This window comes from Sciurus carolinensis, chromosome 7, assembly GCF_902686445.1.
Source record: "Sciurus carolinensis chromosome 7, mSciCar1.2, whole genome shotgun sequence".
Classification (NCBI taxonomy): domain Eukaryota; kingdom Metazoa; phylum Chordata; class Mammalia; order Rodentia; family Sciuridae; genus Sciurus; species Sciurus carolinensis.
In genome coordinates this window covers 119,167,272-119,190,824 of record NC_062219.1, presented here as the reverse complement: position 1 = coordinate 119,190,824, position 23,553 = coordinate 119,167,272, and the positions used below count along the sequence as shown (strand labels likewise).

Below are 23,553 nucleotides of genomic sequence, written 5' to 3'. Positions count from 1 at the left end.
CAATAATCCAATAGGCATAAAGCAAGATATTCCTTCTTTTGGGGCAAACTAGTTATTAGGAATAAAATAAATGAGGTTATAATAGGCCCATCCATATACTTATAGTACACAGAAAAATAGTCCAAGTATTCTCTTGATAAGGCTTGGTTTTAATTAAGATTTTAAAATGTGCCTACTCAGCCAAGTGAAGTGGCACATGCTTGTAATCCCACTCAGTAGGCTGAAGTGAACGGATTCCAAGTTTGAGGCTTGCTGGGGCAACTAAGGAAGATCTTGTCTCAAAATAAGAAGTGGGGATGTATTTTAGTGCTAGAGGACCCTTGGTTTGATCCCCAGTATGGGGGCTGGGGTGAAATGTGTTCATTCTCCGGCCCAGACATTCAAATCTAAGAATATGATCCTAAAAAGAGTGAATCAGAGCCAGATACGGTGGTCCATGCCTGTAATCCCAGTGGCTTGGGAGGCTGAAGCAGCCTCAGCAACAGTGAGGTGCTAAGAAACTCAGTGAAACCCTGTCTCTAAATAAAATACAAAATAGGGTTGAGTTCAATTCCAGGCACCCACCCCCTCAAAAAAAAGGAAAAAAAAAAAAAAAAGAGAAAGAAAAAAAGCAAATCAAAGTATATGAAAACTTGTGTATAATAATGCACATGCCAATGACTAAGAGTTTACTAAACTTTGCACATACTGCATTATTAATCTGAGAAAAAAACAAACCCTACAAATGTTATAAAATACTACTGGATGCAGGAAATAATTTTCTTACAGCTCTCCAAAATGTGCTTTAATTCCACAATTAAAAGCTAGAAGCAAAACTACAAACCCCACAAATGGCTACTGTTCAAGTTGTACAGTGTCAGTGCAAATTTAAACTTAATAAACATCCAACCAATCTTTCCCTCCAACTGCTTGGTCAGACCAACTTGAGCAACAAATAAATTTCTAGAAACATGTTGGTTATTAAATAATTTGTTTATTTTACTGCATTTATTAAGAAAACAGACAATGCACTCAGTAGAAAGAATAAAAATGTATCAGGGCTTTATTTTTAACAGCAAATAGAAATCCTTTACTGGGATCATGGTAATTTGACAGTATTATGATTAAGCTCAATAAAAGTTTGTGAAGTACTTAGAAGATCAAGTTCTACAGCTGCCACTTTCCAGATCTTCTAATTCATCTGGCTCTTTAAGTGGTGGGAGAAAAAGCCCTTATTTGCTGGGAAAATATTTCCAAAATGAAGTTACACGTTTTTGTTAAAAAGGGGCCTTCTGTTTGCTTATGTTTTGGTTATTTCACTTTAATATCACCAGAATTCCTGTGATTCCACAATTGATTTTACAATGAAGAGATTATCAGATAAGTCCGCTATTGCTTTAGGTGTAAATATAGTTTAAAACCCAAAGTGGATTAGAACTGCTGAAGGATTTCCCTGCCGTTGTTTGATACAAGTTCTATTTATTCTTGATATGTGCATAGATAACGACTTAAAATTCTTTCTACAGGAACACGTCTGATTTCAAGAGTAACCAATCAAGGATCCAATGAGTAGCTGGATAGTTCCTCAGAGCAATATGGTTATGAGTTAAATGGATTGCATAATGACACTTTTTCCTTTGTTGTCGTTGGTGGGTAAATGACTGAAACATTCTTCCATACAAAAGGGCTGATGTCCGACATTTTCATAGTTTGCTTGCTAGTAGAGAATTGCGTTGCATCTCCTTGACTTTCTGCAAATTGGAGTTCTAAAGCCACTTCTGGAGAAAGCTGTAATCCTCAAGGCCTACTTGGTCCATACTGAATAACTGGCTTGACCCCAATCCTCCCTCTTTTGTTGCTCATATTACCCAAGGAATATGTGATGTTTAGGGCAAGTCTAGGAGAGGCCAATCCTAAAATAAAATTCATAAAGCCTTTTCAAATTAAGGAGGAAAAAAAGAAAAGCCTCAAGTACATTTCAATCATCTCGAAATTGCAGTTAAAAACTTACATTATGCAAGGAAATAGCAGCAGAGAATGGCTAATCTTAAAAAACCAACAAGGGGGAAAAAAGTCAATGAAAAAGTGCCATCCTACCCTTCCCCTTGGTTCTTTTCTCCAGGGTTTCATTAGAGACCCCAAGCCTCTGAGAAATAAGAACAGCAAAGACACAGAGTAACTGCTCAAAGCCAGAACTTTGGGCAAGGTAAAGAAAAAGCTATAAATTAAAGTAGAGAATTATTTGGTAAAGAATCAGAACTCTAGACATTTTTTCTTTAGATGAGAAAGCTCTGAAACTCAGATCTTTTTTTCTAGAGTCACCCTGATCCATTGGACATAGGGCAATAAACTCAACCAAGTGCCAGACAGGAATTAAAAAAAAAAACAAAACTCAAAAATGTTAACTGCCAAAGTAATTTTGCTCTTAGGGTAATAGAAGACACATAGGAAAGGACTATTTGCAGAACACCTGAGGTTCTCAAGAAATTATTACTCAATGGTTCCATTTCTGTTTACATTAAAAATCAGACCGAAGATTTGAGGATCTTGGAGTTATTAAAGGATGAAAGGAATATGACAGTGCTTTGAATCGTGATAATATGGTACCCAAATTTGGTGTTTATACAGCTCATTTAAAAAGGTAGTAGATTAAGAGTCGAAGGAAAAATAACATAGAAAACAAGAGAAACAATCCAGGAAGATGATGCAGCCTGGATACAGCAAGTTTAATGTCTCTGCTGTACACAGAATGAACACCCTTTCCCTCTTCATCCTTATGCTGGCAATAGGATATGAACTAGAAAATCTGACTCGTAGAGTCAATGAATAAAAAGATGGGCTCATGTATCTTCAAGGCTCTTTTTAAAAAGGGTGATTATAATTTGAAGGATGTTCTAATGAAAAGGCAAGGGTATAGGCCAAGAGGCTGTTTCACATTTTTAGTCCATTAGTCTTTGGCAGAGCCCTACCAAGGCCAAATTCACCTAGGATGCCAATGGCTGTGGGGCTCTCCACAGGGTCAAGTAAGCAAACCCAAATGAACATGTTGGATTTTAAAAAAAAAGAAAGAAAAAGAAAAAAAGAAAGAAAAAAAAAGGCAGAAGAAAAATCTAGAAACTCTTGAAGAAAGAGCTTCACCCTGAAAAGAGAAGAGGGAAATGCTTGGAAGGGGTGGGGGATCAGTATGGTGATCTCTGCTGCAATGCTGGGCAGGACTTAGGAGTTGAGCCAAGGATGCCGGAGACACTCGGCAGCAGTGGCTCTCTTCTCAGGGATGAGCTCCAACATGGGTAGTAAGAAATCTGTGAAGCCAGCTGCCTCTTCCTGAGACCACTCATACTTCTCCACTAGAACTTCAAAAAGGCCCCAGGGTTTCAGCTTCGTGATGTGTTTCAGGTCACCTGTGGTGAAGACAGTACAAAAGAAACTGACCAATATTGACAAGTGACAGTGTGACACTCCAGGAACTAATCCAGGTAGTCTACAAAGAATCAAATTTTGCAATCAGAATCTAATGTTCCATTCACAAAACACGTCTCTAATCTTGAAAGGAAGTACTTCTGTTTTTTATAAGGTACTAAAAATTTAAGATGATTTGTTTTCTTCCTAATTTCAGGGTTTTTTCTGGTCCCAAACTGGATACACCTCAACAGAAACTAGTTATTCACTAAATTTTGAATACTAAGTGTCTATCCACTCATATATACAGGTCTACACATTAGAACAACTTGCTTGTACTCTTTCTTTTTGCAGCACTAGGAATCAGACTGAGGGTCTCACATATGCTAGGCAAGTATTCTATCACCAAGCAACACCCCCATTTCTTTTTATTTTTCTTTATTTTGAGATAGGGTCTCCCTAAGTCACCCAGGCTGACTGCCCTTGAATTCATGATCTTCCTGCTTCAGCCTCCTAAAGAGCTGGAATTACGGGTGTGTGCCACTGTACCCAACTTGTTTGTACTTTTTCTTAGCCCAATAGTCTAGAAAATGTTGCTTCAAAGTGAATCACTGATTTAAAAATAAAGAGCTAACACCATGGCAAATGTATAAAAGCAACAAAACTAAAAGAACACAGCTGACATAGATTTCACATATAGCAGTTATCATAAGCAAAAACCTCAATCTAATTAATTGTTTCTCTGAAGTTCACTTTTTTGCAATGCTGGGAGATCAAACCCTGGTCCTTGTGTGTGATAGGCAAGCACTCACCAATGAGCTACATATGCAGTCTTTTTTTTTTTTTTTTTAACATATGCAGTTTTGAAGTGACAATTTTTTTAAGACACTTTGGGAGATGGCGGTCTTGCTACATGGTGCCCAAGCTGGCCTCAAAATCCTGGGCTCAAGTGATCATCCTATTTTAGCCTCCTGAGAAGCTGGGACTATAGGCATGTATCACTGCACCCAGCTAAAGTGACAATTTAAAAAAATACAGTCAACTACCAATGAATTATTAAGGCAAGTGCTGCTGAACACTTTTTCATATATGACACTTACTTAGGGTCTTTTCTGGGGGTCTATTCAATTACATTTGCATACCTTAATCTGATTTTGCATACAGGAGGAACTCTTATAAGCATTTCCCTATTTTCATGCCCAAAGAGTTATTTAAGAAAGAGTAATGATTCTGAGGATGCCTCCTGTAGAAATTGTGATGGAAAGGAGAACCACAGCACAATGTAGAAAAACAGGCCAGACAGTTTTCTAGATACTTCTAGGTTAGCTTTTCATATTTCAGTTTTATTTGGGATGCACAAGAAATACATGATGAAGTAAAAAATTTCAAGTGAGAGTCTTAGATCTGTTTCTTTCATTAATATGTAGTAACAAACTTAAGGAACTAAAGTACTAAGTTAGTTTGTATGGCTGATGTGTCTGGGTGACTGTGTTAGGTATCACTGGGATACAAAGATGACTGAGGTGTAGTTCCCACTCATAAGAGCTTAAACTGAACCACTTGCCCTTTGGAAGAGCAAGTTTATAGACAGCACACCAGCAAAAATTTGTCCATTTCCCAGCAGTACTACACAAGTAATCACATATTAACTAATTTAACAGAAAGGGTAAGTTATTATCTTCCCTAATTAGAAATTAGCATACTGATGTACAGTAAGGTCGCGTTCAAAGTCACACAGCTAGTGGAAAAGCTGGGACTGGATACTCAACTCCGATCTCGCTTTTGACTATTTCATCACTTCTCTGCTAAGTCACAGATCAGCATTCAAGGTAGGCTAACCTTTTTGTGGGACAGTAGAAATATGTAACCAGCTGTACTTACCTTTTTATTTTTAAGTACTTTTGCCCCCTTAATGTCTGGGAACGAACACATTTGTTTTACCTTTTTTGGTGAAAAATTCCTTGGAATATTTTCCTGCCACAATGAGCTTGCGAGGCACCTTCCCCAGAAGTTCTATGATCAATGCAATGTGATCTGTATGTTTCAAACATTTCAAGAAGGGGGAAAAAAAGACATACATAACAGGAGTAACAAATGCAGCTCTACACACTGGCAGAAAGAGTAGCATGCACACCTTTTTGTAAAGCATTTCTGTCCTAAATGGGAAGAGGTGGACTCTATCCATCTAATGGAGAGTCCAGAATAGCATAAAAACAATGGGTACCCACTTCAGTGGGACTTGAGTGATAACTAAAATAGTCTTGGTGTGAATGCTCTGTTTCCTGAAGTTGTTGTATTCCTGGGGCCTAGATGGAAACTCATTTTAACAATACTACCTCTGCGATTGAAGAAGTCCTGTGAATATTTCCCACTGAGGGCAAAGCGTCTTGGAATTCTGCCTATCAGCTCTATAATGTGCGCAATGTGGTCTAAAATAGAAGGGTAAGAAGAACAGGATGAAGGACAAGTTGTTAAAGAGATTTTTTTTTCTACGAATAGTTTTTTAAAGGACTAAGTGTTTAAAAGTAACTACAAATAAAACCAATGATATTCAAGGGAAGACTGGGAAGGCCGTGGATTTTTTCAGGTGGCTGGTCACCTGATCATAACAGGCAAGTCTCATTCAAGATTTCGGAAACTATCTATAACTATACTTTTTAGTCTGTGTCTATGTTCAAGTAGGTTAAAAAAACATGCCACTTTGCTTTCGGTATTCTAGAACTGTTATTTATTTATAACACTATTCTGGGCACCTTAAGAATGTTCACAACAAAGCTATCACATATGACTATTGAGTATTTACAGTAATCCTGTAAAAACAGGTTAAAGATTAATGCCATATTTTAAAGATAAGAAATGGAACTTCAAAGAGACTAAATAGCCTATTTGAAGATTCAGGGCTAAAAGAGCTGAAACTAAAATGACAATTCATATTTTATCGAGCCCAGAGCTTTTCTTTCTTCTTCTTCTTCTTCTTCTTCTAAAATCACTTTTAAATTACAATCAATTTTAATTAATTTTTTAATCAATTTTTAATTAAAATAAAATTTAAAGTATAACTACTTGACTCTAGGCTACTAAAATGTCCTACAGATTGTGAGCACTGCCAGGAGGTGGGCAGACTGCGGGGTGGTTAAGTCTGGTACCAGCCAGTATTCAAACTTCTAGGCAGCTGTCCTACTGTTTTCATTCTTCAAGTGATAGAAACTAAGCATATCAAGAGATTTTAAAAAACAATGGCTCACAATCAGAAAAACGACTTTAATTCTGTATTTGTAGAATCATTAAAAGTTAAAAGGAGTCATTTAACATCAACTGTTATAGACATCAGTTTTATTTTGGAATCTTAAAGGTCTCAGGTCTTATCTCTTTCTCATGTAAAAGATCTACTGGTGTCATTTAAAAAGGCCTTTACATTCATCAATTCACTACAACCTCTGAGCAGTTTTGACTGAGTTTATGGTCTGGTAACAAGTACCTGGCTGCTGAGAAATTTCTGCCTATTTTAGGCAGAACCTGCAAATAAATGTCTTTGTATGTATAATTTGACAATAACCAAAGTGAGAATACCAAAGAATAAATAGTGTAGTTTTATATACCGTGGAATTATTTTTCCTTTGAAACTATTACTTTACATTTAATTCCAGGAACCTATTTCTGGCATTTCAATTGATCACAGGATTGACATACTTGATAGGCAAAATTATCAAGTATTGTCCAGGAGTAAGAGGAGCTTGCTCTTATAGGGCAAGCTACAGTGGAATAGTACAGATATACAAGTCATTACTTTGATCAGTACTGACTGGTACAGGAGGAAATAAAATCTATAAGTATCTAAGGAAGATGGTTCTCTCATCTCTTACTTGGGACTTTTCACATACATATTTCAATTTTTCAGTAAAATAGCTTAAGGTACTACTCAATATGATGCTAGCCACTATGTGTGTTCTGTACTAACTAGTATTCGTACTCTAGGGAAGTAAAGAGAAAAAAAAATTACTTCTCTCCAAATAGATATACTAGGGCATTTAAAAAACACTGTAGGCTCAGTTCGTAGAGTGCTTGCCTATCAAGCACAAGGTCCTGGGTTCAATCCCCAGCACCACAAAAACAAAGACAAATGAAGAGAAAATAAATAAATAAATAAACAAACAAACAAACAAAACCACTGTAAACCTGTAACTCAAAAAAAAAAAAAAAAAAAAAGCAAGAAGAGAACAGGGGAAAATCAAGTGGGTACATGAGCAGTTGTTATAGTATTTTCATAAATACATTTAAAGGTGTCCAAATTGTACCAATCAAAATAGGTAGTTGGTTATGGAAATTAACATATCTCTTTTCAAATAGGTTTTGTTAGGAATATTAGCAGGTTGGACTAACACTGCCAATTAAAACCTGAAGGTACCATACTGAGGAACAGAGAGTATTTTTGGTTCCATAGAACATTAAATGTGAATTCCCAAAACCTGGAGGAAAGCACAGTCAGTGAAGGACATGTTCTTCACACTGGGCAGTGCTAAGTGTGCCCTTAAACTAATCCTCATTAATCCTACAAACAAAACAAACACTGCCTGAATAGCATAAAAAGAAAGCAAAACAACAATCATTTTTTTCTCTTTAGTGCTAAGAACTGAACCCACAGTATTGAGCATGCTAGGCAAGTGATCTACCAATAAGCCATAATCCTTTTTTTTTTTTTTGTACCAGGGATTGAACCCAGTGGCACTTAACCACTAAGCCACATTCATGGCTCTTTCTTTCATATTTTATTTAAAGACAGGGTCGCGCTGAGTTGCACAGGGCCTCGCTAAGTTGCTGAGGCTGGCTTTGAACTCACAAGCCTCCTGTCTCAGCTTCCTGAGTTGATGGGATTATAGGTGTGTGCCACTGTAGCCAGCTTCTAATAATTTTTTCATTCGCTTATTAACTTGTAGTTATTTGGATGGGAGAAAAAAATAAAAAATAAAAATCAAACATATACAGTTGTCTGCTTCCGTAGCCTCATGGATGAAGCAAATGAGTGTGGGCTTTCCTCACAGGGTACTATAAAATTTAAATCCATTTTATTTTGTTTTTAAGTGGCATTCTAAATGTTAGTATCATTTAAAAAGAAAAATTAAAGCTTTAAATTTCAGAAAAGTGAAAAGGAAGCTAAGTATTACAGAATTTATGTAAACAGGATAGTCTCTAGTCAAGTAGTTTCTGTAGATGAAGATTATGGACTTCCAAATAAAGTTGGAGGCACAGCTGAAAACAGGTTTATGAACAAGTATATTTAAAGTGGGCAAAGAACAAGTCATGGATCTACAAAGGAAGGTGACTAAATATTGAATAAAAAATTACCTGTCAAATAAGTTTTAGTTTAATCAGTTGTGGCCTTATGCCCTACCATCTGTTACAGCTCTTCAGTATCTTTTATAAAATACCTAGTATATCTGATATCAATTGTAAAATATTTCTTAAATTTCTACTTTTTCTAGTATTTACACATACTTATCACATGAACAAAATTACTAGGGATCTTTGGTGTGAACAAATGATGTTAGCCACATGTGGAAAGTAAACTGCCATGCACAGACAGCTTTGGCTAAGGGAACTCACCTTCATCTCGAGTGTACTCTTCCCCTGAATGAGGTTCAAACAAATAGTCACCTGTGGCCAGTTCAAAGGCCTAAGAAAAAGAGGACAGTATACAAAATATCAAAGAAAAAGAAGGCATTTGGAAAAAGCTTATTGCTATTGGACTCAAGGAATGCTTTTCTTGGAAAAAATCTATAGATGACTATTTTTTGTCTAAAAAAAAAAATGTCTTAAGATTATTCTTAAAGAACTTTTCTTCCACATCTGTATCGTAATAAAATGGAAAAAAAGGAGAAAGCTGTTGGTACTGATGTGTAGACTATTCCACAGGGGAAAAAATAAACAACAAAAAACCAAACAAGAGAAAACAAAAATAAAAATAAGCAGGGAATGAGGGAGGTTGAATGATGGGTACAAAGTCACATATAAGAAATTCTAATATCCTACTGCCCAGTAGGGGACTATGGTTAATGATAATACATTATATATTTCAAAATAGCTACAGGAGACGATTCTGAATATTCTTACCAGAAAGAAACTACAAATAAAGTGAGGGATATGCTAATAACTCAAATTTGATTATTATATACTGTATACATGCACTCGAACAACACACTATGCCCCATGAAAAATGTACAATTATTATGAGTCAGTTAGGAAAAAACCCCAGCAATTCAACCCTCTTGAGTTTCCCTTTTGGTTAGGAAAGGGCATACCTGAATATTAAGGTAATTCTAAGTTACTAAGCTGTCCATGAGAAGAGCAGGTCTTTTTTACATTATAATTTCACATAAGCTACAAACTGAATTCTGTACCCTACATTGAAACCAAATACTCAGACATCTTCTATCAATGACTATTTAGTCACTGACAAAAAGTTTATTCTTAACTTTTGTGGGGAAAGCGCTCCCTAAACAGTCCCAGATGGAGTTTCCAATTTCTAGGTCTATAGAAACTAAGAAAAAGTTAAAATGTCAATGGTGTCAGGAGTCACTATTTTATGTAACCAGCAGAGGTCAGCACTTACCAACTAGGAAAAGAAAGGCACACGTCTTCCCATGACCTGAAAACCTTTTGAGAGTGTTTGAGAGGTTTTTAAAAGATGACTCTGGAATACCAAGCAGTGTGGGAAGGACAGCACATCTGGATAATGAGGCTACATAAAGTTCTCATTGATTACAAATGGATTTTTCAAAAATAACTAATACAACAGCAGTTTTAAAAAAAATGGCCTTACTGATGTGAAAGTACAGTTCAAAGCTGTACCTGTACTGAGTCAATGGCACTAAGATAATCTCAACTGAGGGGCAAGCCAGGTAGGTGGTGGTGCACACCTGTAATCACAGCAATTTGGGAGGCTGAGGTAGGAGGGTCCCAAGTTTGAGGTCAGCATGGGCAACTCAAGAGACCCTATTTCAAAATAAAAATAAAGGGGGCTGGTGATGTAGTGGTAGAGCGACCATGGGCTCAATCCCCAGAAAAAGAATAATGACTGAGGGGTGAATTTATTCAGTGCACATTCTCAAATTAGACCCAGTTTAGGTCTTAGTGGCTCACCAGTTTCAGTTTCTGCAGTTTCACAAGACAGCCTTTCTCAAAATTACTTGGTTGTACTACTACTGCCCAGAGTGAGGTCAACAAGTTTCAAGATAGTTCTAGGAATCAACTACTTGTCTCCATAATGTCAGGTATGCAATGGTGTCTTGTTAGGCATAGCTTATTTCATATTCTAGCAGTTCATTATAAAACTAAGACACACCAACAGAACAGATGCCTATTCTACTTGTATAACCTAAGGGTTACAATCCAAAAATCAGCACAGAAACAAAAATGTGCTTCTTATTCAATACCTCGAAACTTTTTGAAAATAGTACTTTGGCAAAATCTCAGTCTCATTCAGTAAATATAGTGAAATTAAAATTTTAAAAATACAGATATAATATTATTTAGAGTGTTTGCTGGGGCATAATATTATTTAGAGTGTTTGCTGGGGCCTGGGGCTGTAGCTCAGTGGTAGAGCACATAGTTGCAAGGCCCTGGGTTCAATGCCCAGAACCAAATAAACAAATAGAAATAAAATTTAAAAATAAAAAATGATACATACTAAAACTTATGGGATATAGCAAAAGCAGTCCTAAGGAAAAATTTCAAAGCAATAAATGCCTACATCAAACAAGATGTCAAATAAAAATATATTTACTCAAGGAGTTAGTAAAAGAACAATGAATTTGTAACAAAGTGTCTCATGGTCTCAAAGAAAAGTCCATCAACGAAAAGCCCAGAACCTGATGGCTTTACTGCTGAAGTCTAAAAAACATTAAAATAACAATACCAGTCCTCCTCAAACTCTTTAAAAAAATTGAAGCAGACAGGTGGATTTATCCCTGGGTGCATGGATGCTCAACAAAGACAAATAAATAAATGTGAATCAACACATGAACAGAACAAAGGACAAAAACTAATTAGATGAAGAAAAAGAATGTGACATTCATTCATGATAAAAAGTCTCACCAAATTAGGTACAAAAGGAATGCAACTCAACAGAATAAAGGCCATATATGAGAAACCCACAGTTAACATTACATTCAATGGTAAAAAAGCCTCTTAGATCTGGAACAAGGCAAATATATCCAGTTAATAGAGTAAATCTTTGTGAAAGCAATCAGGCAGGGGAATGAAATAAAAGGCAACCAAATTTGAAAGAAAGAAGTGAGGTGTTGGGGATATAGCTTAGTTGGTAGAGTGCTTGTCTTGCATGCACAAGGCCCTGGTTTCACTCCCCAGCACCACAAACAACAACAACAAAACAAGCAAGTGAAACTGTTGACATGGTTATTCATATATCTATATACAGATGTAGATATATAAATAATATATCTATGTAGACAGATATAGATATACATATTTCCATTCCTAAAGACTCCACCAAAACCTGTTAGAACAAGAAAATTTAGTAAAATTACAGGATATAAAAACACACAAAAATCAGTAGCATTTCTGTACAATAACAATGAACTATCTGAAAAAAGAAATCATGAGAACAATCCCACTTATAACAGCAATAAAACAGAAAAATTAGGAATAAACCAAGTTAAAAAAGAAACACAGTATACTAAGAACCATAAAAGGTTGATAGCTATAGCTAATTAACAATACAGACCACCAAATCTTCAGTGGTCATGAGGTTATGTTTGAGCCAAGACCTATTTGTAGGTAGGAGAAAGAACATCCAAAGGACCCAAGGCAAGAGTGAGCTTGAAATGACCGAAGTGTATGCGTGTATGTGTGTGGGTGGGTGGGGGGTGGGGGCGCTAAGTGGAATAGATGCAATTCAAGAATTTAAAACAGGGAAATAACATGATCTGATTAATACTAAAGATCACTCAGGCTATTATGAGAGAATGTACCCTGAAGGGAGAAAAACAGAAGCAAAGAAAGAAATTAAGAGGCTAGTACAGTGGTCTATATTTAACAACGGTGACTTGGGATACAATGGGTTAATGGGAAAAGGGAAGAAGTAACTGGTACTGGATATATAAGAAGGTAGAACTTGCTGGTGAACTAAATGTATAGAGAAAAAGGAGAAAAGAATTAAGAACTAACCTAAAAGTCTTTGGTTTTGAGCTTTTAAGCAGGTGAAACGGGGGGTCATTTACAAAAACAAGGTAGGTATGTGGATGAAACAAGCCTTTTGAAAATTTAAATTTGAGGTGTTGATTAGATATTCAAATGGAGCTGTCCAGGGTTAGGGTGTGGCTCAGTAATAGAGTGCTTGCCTGGCATGTGTGAAGCACTGGGTTTGATTCTCAAGTACCACATATAAATAAATAAAATAAAGATCCATTGACAACTAAAAAAATATTCTTAAAAAAATGAAGTTGTTAAGGACAGAGTTGGACAGAAAAAGCCAGATGAAATGTAGAGAGAAGCTGATGCTGGAGATGCTATGTGACTTGATGGGCTCTCCCAGGAAAACAAAAAGACCAAGAACCAAGTCTTTTTTTTTTTTTAAGTTAAGAGGAAGAGTCAGACTATTTAAGTTTGACATTAATTGGTACAAACAAAAATTAGACAATAAGGACAAGATACTGCTAGAGATTTGGAGTTAAAGCTTTTGATTACTTTGGTAATCAAATTATTTCTGAAATAAATATTCCAACATATACTATGTGAACTGACTTGTAGAAACTATGCATGATCAAAACAGGAGACTACCTTGCCTCAGGGATCTAGGGTCCTCCTCCTTCATTGTGTCCTATTTACAGGGGTTACAATGAAAATGTAGGACCTATAGTCAACCAACTACAACTCTATCAGCCTTGGAGAGCAATTCCTCTGGCTTTCTTCCCTATTAAGAAATGTTTTGCTTTGAGAGTTATGCCATTTATCATCTCCATCTCTTGAGTTCAGCAATGGCCATGTTCTTCCCCTTCACTGACATCAATGTCTAGAAATCCAGAGACCTCTGCTTACACTAGTTGCTTACACTAGTTGTCTCCATCTGTGAGAGACAAGAGACAACTTATTCTATTTTTAAAACAATGTTATAGTATCTGTTTACCAGGAAATGGCAGTGGCAGCAATAGTAACAGAAAAAGCAAACCCATCAGCTTCGCTATATAGGATAAAGAAATTACATGAAAATAACTCAAAATATTACTCATTAAAATGATATTCTATCCCTACCACCATGACTTTTTGCTGCTGAATAAAGGTGATAATCATTGGTGAAATATAAATAGCTCTTGTGCAATGCAGATATTTTTTGCCTTTTCATTCAGGCAGCTCAGATTAGGGACTGGGGATGATAGAGGAAAAATTTTATGGGTCAAATATATCACTTTTGGATTCTAATAGCTTAGGGCCTTTTAGCTGCCTTAAGAGTTCTAAACAGATGAAATGGGATAAAGCCCTTCCTTTCATTTCCCAGAGTCATTCCCTTGCTTAAAATATTTGAGTAGAAATAAAATTATACTCTCTAGTTTTTTCCCCTAAACATACTTATTACTAGTAGTTAGAGTGTAACTTCAGGGACAGACAAAAATACACAATTCATTCTATTTTATCACTATGTATAGCTGTATTCAGTTTCCCACCAATTTTGTACTGATTTTTAGAGATAAAAGATTAAAAAGAGGGGGGGGGAGGAAGGAAGGAAGGAAGGAAGGAAGGAAGGAAGGAAAGGAAAGAGCTGCAAGAAAGGATTTAACTGGACATTATAAACTTACTGCCCCATAGCTGGTGAGAAAAGGATGTTCAAAGGACAGGGAGGAAGACTCTCATCCTGCCAGTGATGTTCCTCCATGCCCTGACCCCAATGTTGGGAGATTGCATTTGGTGCAGGATGATCCATCATTTTTCCAGCACTTCTGATATTACAAGATTTATTTTTACTTAGTATATGACAAACTTAAAGCAACATATCCTGTATTTATTGGCAGAATGAGAGAAACAAAAAAAAAAAAATAGGGCTCAAATTTTCATGATATTGATTCATGTCAGGTAAGTATTTTCCCATTACTTGGTCAAGGAAATTCCAACTTTTATTTTTTTTTTTTTAGTTGTTGATGGACCTTTTTATTTTATTCATTTATGTGGTGTGAGGATCAAACCCAGTGCCCCACACATGCCAGGCAAGTGCTCCACCACTGAGCCACAACCCCAGTCCAGGAAATCCCAACATTTAAGTGGATCTTTTACTTTATTTTTAAAGCCTGACATTAGAAATACTATTAAACAAGCAAGCAGGACCTACTGCCCTCAAGCAAAATAGGAATGTGGAATAAGACAAAGAGATAGAAACCAACATCCTTGTTTCTTGCAACAACTAACCCCTAAGAACCATATCTTAGTAAATTGTCCTTTTAAAAAACCAGTACCGCCTGGCACCATGAAGCATGCCTGTAATCCCAGTGGCTTGGGAGGCTGAGGCAGGAGGATCACAAGTTCAAAGTCACTCTCAGCAATGGCGAGGTGCTAAGCAACTCAGTGAGACCTTGTCTCTAAATAAAATACAAAATAGGGCTGGGGATGTGGCTCAGTGTCCCTGAGTTCAATTCCCAATACTTCCCCCCAAAAAAACAATCAGTACCATCTATAAAATTACCTATATTTTGCAACTGGTGGCATCCATATAGCTTATGATTTTTCTCTAGCAAATCAACTCAAATCAAGTTCCTCAAAATACAAAGCTTTTACAGTAAGAAAGAAGCCTGATATTTTATTCCAATATTCTTTCAACTCATGCAACATTTCTGAAACTTACTTTACTTCAGATAACCCTCTAAATTTAGAGGAATACACTACAACTAAGTGCTGTATAAGGAACATCATACTACATTAATAACATGGTTCTAACTTTACTACACACTCAGACTGACTATCTATCTATCTATCTATCTATCTATCTATCTATCTATCTATCTATCTATTTATTGGTGGTGCTGGGGTTTAAACCCAGGGACTTGTGCATGCTAGGTAAGTCCTCTACCGACTGAACTATGTCCGCAGCCCTATTTATTTATTTTTGAGACAGGGTCTTGCTAAGTTATTGAGGTTAGCCTCAAACTACAATCCTCCTGCCTTAGCCTCCTGAGTCACTGGGATTACAGGTGTGCACATCACACCTGGCAACTCTACTACTTTTGAAAACAAAGTTTTTCAGGGATGAAAGTAATCTATGATTTAAAAGAGGTTGGAGCTTCCAATCTGTTCTTTCTTATTTTTCCCATAATGCTATACATGTTAACTGAAGTGAAAATTAAGTATGTTTCTGTTTGCTCATTTGATGGTTCACAAATATTAAGTACCATGACATAAAACTACACTGGTCTTTGTCCTCATTTCCTGGGAGGGGGACTCTAACTTTGGAATTCCCAAGTGCTTTTGTTCTTCACAGTGTGCCTCCTGGACCTACCTAAGTTTATGCTAACAGGTATGGTAGGTCCCTACATAGTTTTAGGATGAAGGCTGGAAATGTTGGGAAGATTAGTCATTTGATTAGAAAGTTGGAGCTTTCTGTGCTCCCAACTCTAGAATCCCATCCATCAGGGATGGAGATTGAGTACAATGGCATGGTCAATGAATTAATCATGCCTTATTAATGAAATCTCAATAAAAACTTCTTCATGATTGGTACCCTCTCACTTTACCCTGTGTGTCTCATCTTGATTTGAATCCTTTACAATGAAACTGTTTGCTAAAGGGGTGATGAGAATCCCTGAATGTATTATAACCAGTTGGTCAGAAGAGCAGGTGGCTTGTCAACCCTTGGCTTGAAGCAGGGGTTTGAAGTAAGGGCAGTCTTGTGGAGAACTATGCCCTTAACTGTCAAGTCTACAAGAACTCTGGGTAGTTATCATCAGGACTGCATTTCAAGGACCCACTTAAAAAATGCCAGCCATATATAACAGACATGATTCTCGTCAGCATGGTGTTTATAACTTTGAGGAGGAGAAACAAGTAAATAAACAGTACAAACAGTGATAAAAGATCACTGTTTCAGGAAACGATAAAATACCTTTCAATTTAAGTCTAGTTGTGGGAAATCTTTATCTTTAATATCAACTAAATCTACTTGAGTAGTTGTGCTTGCTAGGGACAAAGAAGCAACTTATAAATCTATGTCTGGGCTTCACATCTTGAGTTGCAAAGATGAAAAAGAAAGTCTGAGGAATTGCTGAGTTGTACAGAATTAAATAGTTTCCAGGTGTCCCTGATCTGCAAATAGATCAATGCTACAAGGGTATGGGTACTGGTAATTTAATCCAAATCAACCTCATAGCAGTTATTTTTAATTCAGACACAGAATTTACAGTTCCCATGATAAGTCACCTATGGTAAGTTCTTTTTCTGCTTGTTAATTCGTTGGTCTACTGAAACAGGGTAAGGCATGAAACAAGTTAAGGTCAAGGGTCACAAAACATTACCATGCATGCCGTGCTCCAAATATCAGCAGGAGTATTATAGCCAGATCCTATTAGAACTTCCAGGGAGCGATATTGCCTTGTTTGAATATCTTCAGTAAAATGTTTGTGCTGAACAAATGGAAAAGAAAACAGTATTTTAAAATTCATTTATTCTAAAAAGCAACAAGTCAGGATAGATTAATAATGAAGATGAAAATAATTTAAGTTTTTCCCTAAGTTTCCATTTAGCTAACTCCTCAAGTTTCATTTGAAACTATTACCCCTAAATAATCCTTTGCCTTGCCCACATGCTACTCCAAATTATTTTTGTTAACAGATGAGAATAAATGTAATACAGATACACGGATTTAGGAAACAATAGCTTTATAAGAAATGAAAAACTGTTACTCCAAATAAAATTTATGTTATTCATTTGTCTAAAATTAATAGACTACTTCAACAAATAAATGACACTAATTTAAATTTGATTCAAACTGCCCTAGCTATGTATTCATTATGAAAAATAAAAAATGTAGGTCTTAAGAAGTTTATAACCACTTACACCACCTATAAAGAATTCTTCATTCTCCCCTGTACACCTTTAATCCCTCAAAATAACATCAAATATGGCTTGGCACAGTGGCATGTGTCTGTAACATCAGATACTCAGGATCTGAGGCAGAAAGACTGCAAGGTCAGGGCTAGGTGGAACAACTTAGGAAGACCCTGTCTCAAAAAACAAAAAGGGTTGGGGATGCAGATCAGATATACAGTGCTCGCTTAGCATGCATATGGCCCAGGGTTTGATACTAGTAAAATAAGCACAAATCAAATATGCATCTTGGGGAAACAGAACAAGTTGAGGACTATAGGGATACAATCAGCAAAACGACAGGAGTTTTGTGAATAAATAAAATGTATAAAAAAAAAAAAAAAGGGAGAAATTTCTGTAGTAAAAGCAATTTAATAAACAATATTCAGTTTTGCATTCAAGAATTTGGGTCGTTTTAAACACACAAAATTAAAATAATATTTATGAAATAATTAGGGAAACTGAATATGTTACATTAAAGAATCGCCTTTTAAAAAATTTTTAGGGGCCCGGGAGATAGCTCAGTCGGTAGAGTGCTTGCCTTGTAAGCACAGGCCCTGGGTTCGATACCCAGCACCAAAAAAAAAAAAAAAAATTTTGTTTAGGTGTGACAATGGTGTCAGTTACCAAAAAGAACAACCTTTCAATAAGTCATATTTATGAATGAAAATATATATAGGGCTATACTTCAAAATAATCTGGGCAAGGTTGAGATACAGATGAAAAATGATTGGCATTAAGTTATAATTGCTAGGGACATTAATATAATGGCCTCGGTGTTCATTATTCTATTCTACTTCAGTACATGTTTGAAATTTCCCATAATTAAAAATCAAATATTAAGAAAACAGAAGCATAAATATTCAAATAATATCAAAACATATGAAGTGTGGATAATTCTTTAATCCCATTGGAATTAAAAAACAAAAAATAGCATTTGAGGAGAGTGGTAATCAGAAAGCTTCAGGTAGAAAATCATTACAGACAGTGCAAATAAAGGTTAAAGGGTTTGGATTTCATCTGGTAAATATGAGAGTATCACTCTATGTTAGTGAAGAGAAGAAAATATTATTAAAAATATTGATGACAGATGAAAACATGATTTTGGTAATCCTCTGGCTAGTGGTCACATTTATATTTGGAAATAAAAATTGGAACAACATAGAAAATGAGAGGGAAGTTAATCCAAGGATATTTACTGGGGGAAAAATTTTTTTTGGTGCTGGGGATTAAACCTAGAAGTGCTTTACCACTGAGCTACATCCCCACCCCTTTTTATTTTTATTTTATTTTATTTTATTTTTTGGTATTGGGAACTGAACCTAGAGGCATTTAACAACTAAGCTACATCCTCAGCCCTTTTTACTTTCAGACAGGGTCTTGCTGAGGGCCTTACTAAATTGCTGAGGGTGGCCTTGAATTTCAATCTTCATACCTCAGCCTCCTGACCCACTGGGATTAAAGGCTGTGCCATAGAGCCCAGCTGAAGGACATTCACTGAAAAAATGAGCAGAATTTAAAAATCCAATGGCTAGATATTGGAGACAATGAAAAATGTCAAAATGAACTCTGACCCAGAGGCCTAGAGTTAGCTGCTACTGACGAAAAGATAGATTTGGAAAGTAGTTTTACAGAAAAACAAAGGGCTCAGATCCTGAGTTTGAAGTGACTTAAACTGATAAAAACAGAGACTGTCAAAGTCAGAGCAACGAAGTTTAAAAGTTAGAAAACAGAGGGCTCATTAGTAAATATCTTACTGGATCCAAAATGTCACTGTTGGTGAAAGCTGAGAAGCAATGTAATTTATACTACAGTATTCCTCCCCACAAGGCTCAGGATTTGGTGGTACCACGTGTCTCTGTAAATGGGGATGAGGGCGGAATTCAACATAGTAATATTGTTTTGAAACATTTTTAGCCCATTAAATTACAAGTTTGCAATTCTGAGAAAATTTCAAATGAAAATGACACAGATTCATTAAAACAGGATGGAAACCATAATCTAGAGTTTATATATCCTTTATCATCATTAAGAATTGGCTACAGATTGTCCTATAAATAGGACACTGGGACAATATAGAATCTTTCACATATAGAAGCCATCCCATAAATAGGACATCAGGCAAATATGATAACTGGGACACGGATAAAATGGGTTAAGAAATAAAGCCACAGAACACAGGAAATGATGCAGGCTAACAGCCCTTTCCCTGGCCCAATAGGTCACTAAGAGGTTTATTCTCTGGGGGGGGATAAAATAGGGTCTCTGGAGGATACCTACAGTCAAGGGAAGGGTACTATTTTGAAAAAAAGGATATTAAGTGACTGAACTATATATATTGAAAAAACCTGATCATTTGCTTAACTCAGTTCCCAGAATACTAGTAGCCAGGTGATTACATTCTAGGTAGAAGATGTGAAGAAGATAAATCTTCTGTGTGGAATATGACCAACCCAAAAGGAAAGGTCCAAAGATTTTGACATGTGAGGATGAAATGAAAACACCCCAAAGAGATCTTTCTACAGTGAATACCGAGGTTGACCCAGGCACAGAGCTTCCAATAGCTTATTACTCTATTCATACAGTTAGACAGTTTTATATTTAGGGATTCTAAACAGAAAGAAGGCAACACACCCCATGTAGGAAAAAGAAAATATCAAGAAAGGAAAACTAATATCCTCTAAGAGATTCAATAAACACACACACACACACACACAAATGATACAGGAACAGGATGTTATTTTTAGAAATGAGAGAACCAAGCTGGAAGTGATGGTGCACACCTAAAATTCCAGAAATCCTAGTGACCAGGGAGGCTAAGGCAGGAGGATTGCAAGTTCTAAGCCAGTCTGGGTAACTAAGCAAGAACCTGTTCCAAAATTAAAAATAAAAAAGGGTTGGTGACATAACTTAGTGGTAGAGCACATCCCTGGGTTCAATCCCCAGTAAGCACCTCACACACAACAAAAGAAATGAGAGAACTAAGTAACTTTTACAGAATGAATATATAATAGAAGAAATAAGAAATAATGAGACTTATATAAGGAAATGCTAAAAAGAATCTCTCCCCACCCAACTGCCGGGAGTTAGAGTGAATGAAAGAAAATAGCAGAGGAAGGTAAGAGATGAAGAGGACTAATATAAGGGTTTTAACTTTTGAGTAAAAGTATTTCAGAAGCAGAGAATAGAGACCAAGGAGGAGAATACAATGTAAAAAATTAAGAAAGAGTCAAACCCAAAGAATTATGAGTTTCAAAATTCAAAGTATACATCAAAATCTTTAGCCAGTTAGGTGAAAATAGTCTTCTAGTGAGGCACATCACTGTGAAATAATATAATATACTAAAGACTTCTGCAAGGGAAAAGATTTCACACAAAGATGAAGAATCAGAGCAAGAAGAAAGGTCTTTAGCAAGAAGAATGAAAACTAGAAGATACTGGATAAATTTTGACAAACATCTGAAGGATAATTATTTTTAACCTAGAACTCTATACGTAGTCAACCGAATATGAAAGCAGAATAAAGACTATCAGACATTCAAAGTCTCCCCCGAATCTTGTACTCTTTCTTACAGCTACTATATTCTACCACATAATTGTTACTGCAGGATTTACATATATTCACATGTATTCCATGTATAATCATTTAGTAATAAAAGATTTTTAAGTAATACTAGCACAATTTATTAAACAATTAAAAAAAAACTTCACATAATGGTTGCAACCCCATATTTTTACAAAAAATTTGGCATAAAATACGTAATTATGCAGTGAAATATGGTACTGAAGAGGTCTCAAGTCCTCTGCACAAAAACAAAAAAGATCAGAGACAGCTAATTAACAGGGGTTACAAAGACAGAGAGAGAAAATAATAAACTACAGGGTGATTGTGAAGGAAATCCCCAATTACATGAACACAGATTAGAAGATTCTAGGTTGCAGGACAGAGTTCTTTAGGAAGATGAAGCTGAAATAATATCCAAATGTACCGTCCATATTAAAGCATAAATATTTATATCACTATGGGGTTAAATTAAGTGATGAACATTACAAAGAAAACTAAACAAGCCAAATAATGTAGAAAGGAAAAGGAATCACAATACATGTTTCAGTGATAGTACTGGAATCCCAATAATTTAAGTATGGAATAATCATTTAGGAAAAAATGATATGACATTTGGAAGATGGGGGATTGGGGTAGTATTGGTAGATGGGTCCTATTTTCCACAAAGAAGAAATAGTAACTAGAATTGGGGGCGAAGACGTACTATAACCATGTCATTTATTATTCATGTAAAGATAAATATATCAGGCGAGTGAAAAACTGGCAAAAAGAACGGCACATTTTAAAATCACAATGTTTATAACTGAATTAAATACATGCATACCTCATAAGCAAAACAATAACTGTTATATCTTTAAAAACAAAGAACAAAACAAAACAAAACAAACAAAAACAAGCTCTTTGAAAACTATGTAAAATTTCATTACTGTGTACCAGACACTGATATGCTGAAGAGGTTACTAAAAAGTGAGATCTGAGCAGGATCCAGCAAGGTGGGACACTGTGTCCTAGTGTCCAAGTCAGAGTATATGCCAGTGCTGAATGAGTAAATGGGTGAAAAGAATGTAAGGTCATTTTAGTAGAGAGATATTATAAAAAGAAAGAGATGCATGTAATAGTTGGAGAAATTTAATCTGCTGTAGTAAAAGGGACAGGAAGAACTGTATCAGAACAAAGAAGCGTTCCATGTTCATAAGCAAGCATGCAAGAAGGTGTTCCAAAGACAAAGGCACAGAAACTTGAAATGGGGGTAGGGGACAGAAAGGTGACAACGTCTGATGTTTGAACAGTGTGATATTTGTTAGAACCAATATTATTTGCTGATTCGTTTACATTTTTTTTTTTTTGCGGTGCTGGGGATCAAACCCAGGGCCTTGTGCTTGCTAGGCAGGCACTCGACCAACTGAGTTATATCCCCAGCCCCTCGTTTACTATTTACTGAGCACCAGGTACTATTCTAAGTACTATAGATCGAGCAGTGACCAAAAATATCTTTGTTGTGATAGGACATATATTCTAGGAAAAGAGACATTAAGCAAATATAGAGTATCAGATTGTGCTAAATATTATGGGGGAGGACTGAAGGGACAGAGAAAGAGAAAAAAACTCATGAGTGGTGGTTTGCTAATTATGTTTGGGTATTTGAGGGAAGAGCTCTCTGTTGACCTAGGAATAGGAACTTAAAATAAGGGAGAAAGGTGAACACAGTATCTTGGGGAGAGCATTTCAGTGGGAGGGACAGTAAGTGCTCTTTGCTTAGTGGTGTTTGGAAAATGGTAAGAACTCTGGCATTCATTCTAAGTAGGACCTCCAAATGAAGTTTTAGAGAATATCTGACTTGACCTACATTTTAAACATCACTCTGATAGCTGCGTTAACAACAGTACATAGGGGGCAAGTGCAGCAGGAGAAAGTGAGGAGGGCTACAGTGGTCACAACACTTCACCTGTATGACAGCCAGAATCAAACAGTAGTATGGAGGAGAGATTCTAATTACTTGGAAAGATGTTCCATCTTCCTATCAGTCAGTGCTCAACTCTAACTTTATTTCTTCTAAAATGTTTTAACAATATTCTAGAATAAATCCTGGAAATGAGATCCTCCTGGATCATTTCCTGTTTCCTCTTTTGAGTAGTTTTCATTTACACGCAAACCATTTATTATAGATTTTTAAAGTTGTCTATTAAAGAATTGTCCCCCCCCAAACTTTCCTAACTAGACATAAACGTTTAAGTATTAATATAATAACAATAATTAAAGCAAGATCCCACTATTTAACCTGGAGATTAGAGAAAAAAAATACTTTGAGTTATTGAAGGTAGGAAAATTGAGGTATTCTTTTGGGAAAATAATACAATATTAAACAAAAAAGTATGTAATGTGGACTTATAATTACATATGATTATATACAATTAAAATTAAGTAATATGGCACTATATACCTAAAAGTCTTCAAAAAAAAAAAAAAAATCACCTAGCTTTTGACTTAGCAATTCCACCTTTAGGAGAAGTTCTAAAGACAACTACACAAAG

At 35.9% G+C, this 23,553-nt stretch overlaps 1 protein-coding gene across 2 annotated transcripts in view; it reads right to left on the bottom strand.

The window, feature by feature from the left end:
- Positions 1-953: 953 nt before the first annotated feature.
- Srpk1 (SRSF protein kinase 1) overlaps positions 954-23,553 on the bottom strand; it is a 73,920-nt gene continuing 51,320 nt past the window's right edge. Inside the window, exons 13-17 of one of the 2 annotated variants that reach the window (XM_047557965.1) lie at positions 16,887-16,994; positions 8,980-9,049; positions 5,715-5,807; positions 5,320-5,412; positions 954-3,380 (exon numbers count right to left, since the gene is read on the bottom strand). In XM_047557965.1, the coding sequence (XP_047413921.1) occupies positions 3,196-3,380; positions 5,320-5,412; positions 5,715-5,807; positions 8,980-9,049; positions 16,887-16,994 (549 nt within the window). In that variant the 3' untranslated portion in view covers positions 954-3,195. The remainder of the gene's footprint in view (positions 3,381-5,319; positions 5,413-5,714; positions 5,808-8,979; positions 9,050-16,886; positions 16,995-23,553) is intronic. The other variant, XM_047557966.1, reaches the window with a different exon arrangement.